Raw genomic sequence first — 8362 nt, 5'->3', positions numbered from 1 at the left:
CTCCTCTCAATCAGGTTCTGTATGGAGTACAAGATGGAATCCCTGACCCCTCATTGTACAGTGGAGAACCAGCCACACACATACTGGATGCAGTATCTCCGGGAAGGCTACACAGTGTGCGTCGCCTGCCAACCACCAGCCATGCGTAACCATAGCAGCAGCTGCCAAGGAGATGGGCAGGAATCTGGCAGGTATGAAGTCACAAGAGGGATAAAATGCTTCTCAAAGTGCTTTATTGTTTAATAGGAAATGCAAGCTAGCCCACAGGAGCAGATGCTGACTGAATTTCCTGTTTTTGAACCGAGACATGTGATCCACATTCGTGGGAATCACACACGCACACAAGGAGCTAGTGGGGTGGTGACCACAGGCATCTCTTTGTGCTGGGAGCAGCCTGTACCCCTCACCACTCTCCTGTGAAGACGACCTTTGCTCTTTCTTAAGAGTGGCATTAGTGCCACTTTTCATTTAACCCTCAGCTTGCCCTACAAATCAGACCCTTTTCTTTTCTTTGCTGCGGAACAGTACCGCCAGTGCCAACAACTTTCACAATTTGACAACTCCTGCAATATTATAAACCTCCAATTGTTGACTACTGGCTCTGAGAACTTCTTAGAATACACAACAGTGTGTGTGTGTGTGTATGTGTGTGTTGCAGTGAGGCGCTGCTCCATTGGCAGGCAGTGGGCACCCCTCGTTGCAGTGGGACATGGAGGAAGATCCAGAGGACCCAGCAGTGCTCCTGTCCACAGGTCCACAGCTTCCTGTTCATCTAGACCCGGAGGAAGATCCAGAGGACCCAGCAGTGCTCCTGTCCACAGCTTCCTGTTCATCTAGACCACCCAACAGGACATTCTCTACTGGCTGTGACCCAAGCTGCATCTTTATCCACACATTACGTCTGTGTTATTTATTATAAACAAACACTTTTTATTATAAACAAAACACTTTTTTTCCACTCTGAAACAATATAAATCAACACCCTGTGAAACATTAAAAAAACAATAGAATTGGATAACAAATCTGTTTAAAAGAATGCTTGACATCTGAGTGACTTTTCTCTATGTACAAGGACAGATTGTCGCATTCCAAAATAAGATATTTCACTTTACTGAAACATACTGATTTTCTATTTTGTGTTGTAATTGTAATCAACATTATCAAATGCAAAAATTAAAAAACCCCAAAACAAGGACAGACATGTTTTTCCACAATATTTTGTGCTCAATCACTGAGAGCTGGTTAAGCATGAAAGACAGCATACTGCCCTCTGCTGGTAGTGGGGAAAAGTGACGTAATAAAAACAGCCATTTGTAGAATCATTCTGGCAAACATTTATGAACCATGGGAAATAATGCTGCATGCCCCGGCCACAAGGCATGGACAGGATCCCAGTCAAACACGCTTTATGCCTAGAGATAATGCTCAAGCCTCTGAGCTGTATGATGAAGGTAGCCATGCGGTGGGCGCAGGATGGACTCTAGACCTCCAGAGACCTCCTCAGGACCCTCCAGCGGTCCTTCAGCATGACGCCCGTGCGACCCGGAAAGTCGTAGTCCAACAGGATGCGCGACCACCTCCCCTCGCCGTGGCGATTCACGCCAACCTTCAGCTGCTGGTCCTCACTGGACAGCCACTTCTAAAACAGACAGAACATGACTCAAACTCAAACCCCGGGGAGGGGGGGGGGGGGGGGGGTATAAACCTGGGAGTGGAGGGGGGGGGCCTACAAACCCCGGGGTGGGGGATGGAGGGACTACAAACGCCGTGGGGGGAAAACTACAAAATTGCATTTGGCTGTATGTTCCTGGCGGAATGTGCAGTACATCCACGGTTCACACTTTGAACTACAGTAGATACTGAAGTCCAAAGGGTTGAGTGTAGATGGCACTGACCTTTCGTTTAAGTCTCTTTTCTGCCGTGGGCTTGAGCGTCGTTGTAGGCGAGGCTCCTTGGAACACCGGCAGAGCCCCTTCTGAGGGACAAACAGTTGAATTACAGCCCCTTCTGAGGGACAAACAGTTGAATTACAGCCCCTTCTGAGGGACAAACAGATGAATTACAGCCCCTTCTGAGGGACAAACAGTTGAATTACAGCCCCTTCTGAGGGACACACAGTTGAATTACAGCCCCTTCTGAGGGACACACAGTTGAATTACAGCCCCTTCTGAGGGACAAACAGATGAATTACAGTTAGTGTTCAACGTTCTAAATTAAGCTTAAAGGAGTAGTAAAGGGAAAATGCATGTTTAGCCCTGTTTTAAGGTAACTTATGATCATATACAATGGTTCAGATCAAAACGTTGACAAAACTAGCACTTTTGAGAAAGTCTGATAATTGCTCTACCACCGTTTAGGTCATACAATGGATGTGGGTGGGAACCTTGAAAAATCATTCAAAAAATTTTTAAACTCTAAACCCTAAACATGCATTTTCCCTTTACTACTCCTTTAACTTGAGTTATATATGAACTAATATTTTCCTGAACTCTGTACTGCTATGTGATTGATATGGAGACCCACCTATATTACAAATCCTGTTAAGACAGACCACTGCCTTCTTGCCAGATTCAGGCTTCCACGGCAGAACATTATTGGTCGGCAGCAGTTTCCTCTTGGGTCTGAGGAGAAGCGACTGATCATTAAGACGAGTCGTATTTAACCTTACCTGACCCCAAGTGTGATTGTTCACATCTCTCTGTACAAGCCTAGCAACAGAGTCCGGACCGCGCTGCTGGCGTGAGCAGTGAGCATTCACCTTTAGCAAGGTGACCATATCAAACGCACACAAACTCCTAGGGAGGGCTGAGGTATATAAAGCGTCTCCAGTTTCACAGTGGAATACACAAGGTCAATCATAGAGACCTCAACGAGCTCATATGTAGACAGTAGAGTCCCACACTACCTTCTGAGAACAGTGGTCTTCTTGCTCCTGTAGAGAAATAAGGCACATTATTATTAGTTCGTTCACAAGGGGCGACGAACGCCTGATCTAAAGCTGGTGAACCTGTGCTACACAGCTACAGCTGTGTTTATTAGCTTCTAGAATGAGGGGTTGCCATTTGAAAGCATCTACTACCGTTGCGCCACTACGATCGGTAGGCCAGTTGTGCGCATTGCAGATGTTTTAATCTGGATGAACTTCAACTTTTAACTCAACTGCATTTTTGCCAACCGGTTCACTGTAGACCATAAAACAAACAAGAAAATGGGCTTACTCCTTAGAGTTCTGGGTAGATTCACTGATCGAGTCAGACAGCGTTTCGTCCTCCTCGGTCTCAGAGTCCTCACACTGGTCTGGACGTGTCCTGGCAATGTTGGTGGCGGCCTGCCGGACAAACACAGGGTTTTACCAACACACACAGGGGCGGCTGTAGCTCAGTTGGTAGAGTGGGTCGTTCAATGATCGAAGGGTCAGCGGTTCGAATCCCAGCTCCGACTGTCCACATGTCGAAGTGTCCTTGAGCAAGACACCTAACCCCAAATAGCTCCCAATGAGCAGGTTAGCACCTTGCATGGCAGCTGCCTCCATTGGTGTGTGAATGTGTGTGTGAATGGGTGAATGAGAGGCCATTGTAAAGCGCTTCGAGTGTCGCTAAGGTGGAAAAGCGCTATATAAGTGCAGTCCATTTACCATTTACACACCACCCTGGGGCCCTTATCTGCTCTCAAGATACCCAAATGTACTGTACAACTTGCTTCATGTTTGATGCCATGTCATTTTACCTGCCTTCGTCTTGCTGTGTTGGGAAGACCTATGTATCGAAGGGTGCTATATAAATAAATTCTATCACTGTGAGATATCTTCATTAGTGAGGTTTAAACCTAATTTACACCAGAACCGATAATTGCTATCAGAATCATATAGCAGTTCAGCAATTCCATGTTGGTCAAATGGCTCAGACTGAATTAGCGTAGCAGCTGTCCCTTATGGCCCTGGCTGTACCAGGGGAGTTCTGCTGAATGCTAACGTTTGCCCTTCCACATAATGAGATGATACATTTCCAATTAGCTACTACTGTTAATGCGCCATCAGCACCTAGACTCAGTCAGTGGAGCATTATTCAAAGTGGATGGAGCAGCCGCCCCCCCGGTGGCATAGGCTCCTCTAGGGATAGGTCTCATTAAGGAGTACCCGGTGGAGAAACACATTTGATCTCATTACAACAGACCTTAACACCACCTTGGTTCACTGGAGCCCTTATATGGACATCCTCCAAGGCTTCAGATTTGTTATGTAGACGATGCATAATGAATTCATTATCAAGAGATGTATTGTTTCTAATGACAAGCCAGGGGATACAGGCTAGGTTTCCTTGTGACTTTCTAATACAGTAACTTGAGCAAATAGAAGATCAGCAGCAGAGCTGTGGAGTCAGCCCTGACCCCCGTACCAAGAGGAGAAAGTCGGAAGGATTCTGTTCCAGGAAGGTCTCCAGGAAGTCCTGGATGCTGTCCAGCAGGCGCACAAAGCTGAAGTTGAGGAGGAACGGGTGGTAGGTGTTCGTTTTCTTCACAATGCCCGTCAGCTTGATCACCATGTTCTGTGGAGGAGGCCAGGAGTTACCTCTCCACCAAATGTTAGTGCAGAAGGCAGTATTGTGTGCGGCACTGTTGACTTTAATAGCATTATGAAATGTGGGGGTTTTACCTGTGGGATCTCACATTCCTCCTCTAACCAACTAAGGACATGGGCGGCCTTGGTGCTGTTACCCTTCTCCAAGCACACTGCAACAGACTGGGAGAGAGGCAGGGTATTAAGGCAGGGTATTAACAGTTGTCACTGTGTCACTCGTCAGCAGTGTTGGGCTCGTTACTCAAAAAATGTAGTATATTACTTATTACTAGGGATGCACCAATGCATCGGCCGAACATCAGCATCAGCCAATGTTGGCCTTGTTGACGGCCATCGGCAAATAAAATGACATTCACCAATGGTAGTGGCCGATGTTATGTCGCTACAATCATGGCTTTTTGTGTTGCAAAACGTAGCCTACTAATGATGTTCGGTATTTAGGTCATTCAAAACGCTCCCGGCCTAGGACAAAAGTAATGCAGTAGCAAGTTTTTTTGGGAGGAAGTAACTAATATTATTACTGACATTTTATTAGTAACTTGTTACGCTCCTTGTTACTGGGGAAAGTAATATTATTACTGTAACGCGTTACTGCCCAACACTGCTCGTCAGTATAGCTTCCACCCTCACTTGCCCACTCTGGGTTCAAGCTCGGGTCCTCTGACTTGCCAACGCACGTAACCTCTGATAAATGCCGCTTTATGGCCTACTACTTTGATACTTCCAGAAAGAGCAGTTTAGGACGGGGTTAGGGAGGAGGGGGCAGATCAAAGTGAGACAGGTGAAGATGACTGACCTGAACATACAAGAGATTGGAGATGTTCTCAAACACACTTTCGTCTGCCACGGTCTCTTTCAGCGAGCTCCAGATGTTGATCGCAGACATCAGGGGTGTCAGACATAATTTTTCCTGGTCAAACGAGACGTCTGTGAACAGAACACATGGATAACTAGCTAACACTGCCACCAGCTTTTCGACCGAGTGATCGTTCAGTCCACAGTATTAGCATTAACTTAGCCCGATGCTAGAATGTACATTACAGTAGTCATTTACCACACTGATTCTCAACACACTGGTTCTCACAAGTGACCACTCTGTGCGTTTCCTGTCTTTGAAAACTAGAGTTTATGGTATTTCTGAGGGATTTTGTCTATGCACCTGTGGATCTATTGAATGTATTAGCGACGATGGGCTATACCTCCAGAGTGCACCGTTTGACAAAACGTTGATATCAGCCGTTGTATATGATCGCAAATAATCTTATAACATGGCTTATAATGCTAAATTCCAAACCTGTCCTTTAAGCTTGTAAAGCAGTCGTCACCTTGTTCAGAATGAGTTGTGCTGTTTAGGAAACGGACACCCCATGTCTCAACAGGAGGGAAGGAGACAGGGTTTGTTATGAAAACCTGCCAGCGAGCAGCTTAGGTTCACCGAGTCAGTGCCAAAACAGCGCTTTTCATACAAAAGATGGGGGGCAGAAAGTCAAGCCACCCCATAGAAAAGGCTTTCAATGTTCGAAAACTGTATTCACTCAGGCGAGTAACGAAAATATATTTTCTGTAGATACGGAAGAGCAGACTGGGTGAAAAAAAAAAAGTGAATGGAGAAATGTTGCCCCCTGACTGTGAAGTTAAAGGAGTAGTAAAGGGAAAATCATGTTTAGCCCTGTTTAAGGTTACTTATGATCATATACAATGGTTCAGATCAAAAAGTTGACAAAACTAGCACTTTTGAGAAAGTCTGAATTGCACTACTACCGTTTAGGTCATCTAGGATTTTTCCTCTACTACTCCTTTAAGGGAACGCCCTACTGGACCAGAGCTGACCCAGAGTTTGAGTTACCTCTATATCTGGACCAGAGCTGACCCAGAGTTTGAGTTACCTCTATATCTGGACCAGAGCTGACCCAGAGTTTGAGTTACCTCTATATCTGGACCAGAGCTGACCCAGAGTTTGAGTTACCTCTATATCTGGACCAGAGCTGTCCCAGAGTTTGAGTTACCTCTATATCTGGACCAGAGCTGACCCAGAGTTTGAGTTACCTCTATATCTGGACCAGAGCTGACCTAGAGTTTGAGTTACCTCTATATCTGGACCAGAGCTGACCCAGAGTTTGAGTTACCTCTATATCTGGACCAGAGCTGACCCAGAGTTTGAGTTACCTCTATATCTGGACCAGAGCTGACCCAGAGTTTGAGTTACCTCTATATCTGGACCAGAGCTGACCCAGAGTTTGAGTTACCTCTATATCTGGACCAGAGCTGACCCAGAGTTTGAGTTACCTCTATATCTGGACCAGCGCTGACCCAGAGTTTGAGTTACCTCTATATCTGGACCAGAGAATCTAGTGATTCCCTCATCTTAGGGTTACTTCAGTTAACTCACAATTACTAAAGTAAACCATTTCTAGAATACCCCAGAGTAGTCTCACCTAGAAGTTTCCCGTGCATGATCCTGGTGAGGAACCCAGATATCTTCCTCTTCAGGGACACATCGGGTGCAACGCGAGACACGCTCCCAGTAATGGCTGAAACAGAAACAAGAGTTGCTGAAACATCAGTTATTAGCTATAACTAAATGTTTCAAGTCCAACTGTAGCTAAGATAACTAGTTATTAGACTAGACTAATGGTTAGTCTTAAGTCGAGACATAACGAGCCACACCACAACTTACCGTCCAGAGTCGAGAGCGTTTTGTTGAATTTCTTTAATTTACCTTCTTTGAAGTAACGACACGCAGTTACAAAACAAAAGTCAACCATCCACTGCTCAGCAACAGTCGCAACTTTGGAAAACTTGACCATTTCATCCTCGTTGTTTGTTGCTGTCAATATTTCGCTATTGCTGCTCGTATCGGCCTCCATGGTTAATAACTTTCAAATGTTTCCGCAAATGTTTACAAATTTCCTTCGAGAAATTTCCTTTGAGCTTGTCGGTATCCGTAGCGCCTCTAGCGGGGCGGAGGAGGAGTTACAGGTGCAACCAGACGCAGGGACAAAGAGAATAGAATGCCAAGAGGGGACAGTTGTGTGATTTTTTGGCACTAATGGTGCGTTCGTTTGTGGTCGCAAGTGGCAAAATACCTACCTCCGACCTGTGTGCATTCGAGCTATATACCATTATATCACAGTTACCTAGTTATATCTATATACCATTATATCACAGTTACCTAGTTATATCTATATACCATTATATCACAGTTACCTAGTTATATCTATATACCATTATATCACAGTTACCTAGTTATATCTATATACCATTATATCACAGTTACCTAGTTATATCTATATACCATTATATCACAGTTACCTAGTTATATCTAGTGCATTCGAGCAACTGGGGGCTGAGAAACATATCCGAATTTGCGACGCGGAAGTGCGAGTTCATGCTGTGTTTTATTTAATCATTCCTAGTAGCAAGTCGCAATTCGTCGTATCGGCCTCCATGGTTACTAACTTTCAATGTTTCCGCAAATGTTTACAAATTTCCGCGCGATGCGCATGTTGAGCTTGTTGGTGTCTCTAGCGCCTCTAGCGGGGCGGAGGAGGTGTTACAGGTGCAACCAGACGCAGGGACAAAGAGAATAGAATGCCAAGAGTGGAGGAGTATACGGACTGAACTAAGAAGAAGGAGAACCATGGATCTAAGGAAAGCATCTCCAGAACTGAACTGGTCACTCCTAAAACTGTGATGAGCTTAAATGCTGACAGGCCAACTGAAGCCTGAGAAGACCTAGTCTATTTCTAGCAGCCTTGTTTTTCTAGTAGGCCTATTCACTTTCTT

The 8362-nt window shown here is 45.3% G+C and overlaps 2 protein-coding genes across 3 annotated transcripts in view; one reads left to right on the top strand and one right to left on the bottom strand.

The window, feature by feature from the left end:
- The window catches only part of sbspon (somatomedin B and thrombospondin type 1 domain containing), a gene marked incomplete at both ends in the record, with an annotated part of 3675 nt that extends 2899 nt beyond the window's left edge, over nucleotides 1-776 (top strand). The window contains 2 exons of the mRNA XM_084443511.1: nucleotides 15-191; nucleotides 659-776. Of these exons, the coding sequence (XP_084299637.1) occupies nucleotides 15-191; nucleotides 659-776 (295 nt within the window). The remainder of the gene's footprint in view (nucleotides 1-14; nucleotides 192-658) is intronic.
- A 112-nt stretch (nucleotides 777-888) lies between these two features.
- On the bottom strand, nucleotides 889-7432 carry terf1 (telomeric repeat binding factor (NIMA-interacting) 1). 2 transcript variants are annotated; one of them, XM_084443147.1, is made up of 10 exons: nucleotides 7254-7432; nucleotides 7012-7107; nucleotides 5373-5503; nucleotides 4652-4738; nucleotides 4395-4544; nucleotides 3219-3328; nucleotides 2906-2932; nucleotides 2524-2621; nucleotides 1896-1975; nucleotides 889-1639 (listed from the first exon to the last, which is right to left on the bottom strand). In XM_084443147.1, exons 1-10 carry the CDS (start codon nucleotides 7381-7383, stop codon nucleotides 1481-1483), a joined length of 1068 nt encoding a protein of 355 aa, XP_084299273.1. In that variant the 5' UTR covers nucleotides 7384-7432; the 3' UTR covers nucleotides 889-1480. The 2 variants fall into 2 exon arrangements, with proteins under 2 accessions (XP_084299273.1, XP_084299274.1); XM_084443148.1 differs by having other exon boundaries at nucleotides 1896-1972.
- Between the last annotated feature and the right edge of the window lie 930 nt (nucleotides 7433-8362).

The sequence above is a fragment of the Borostomias antarcticus genome (genome assembly GCF_949987555.1).
Source record: "Borostomias antarcticus genome assembly, chromosome: 9".
Lineage (NCBI taxonomy): Eukaryota > Metazoa > Chordata > Actinopteri > Stomiiformes > Stomiidae > Borostomias > Borostomias antarcticus.
The sequence above is the reverse complement of the archived record's forward strand: the minus strand, read 5'-3'. Positions and strand labels throughout refer to the sequence as shown.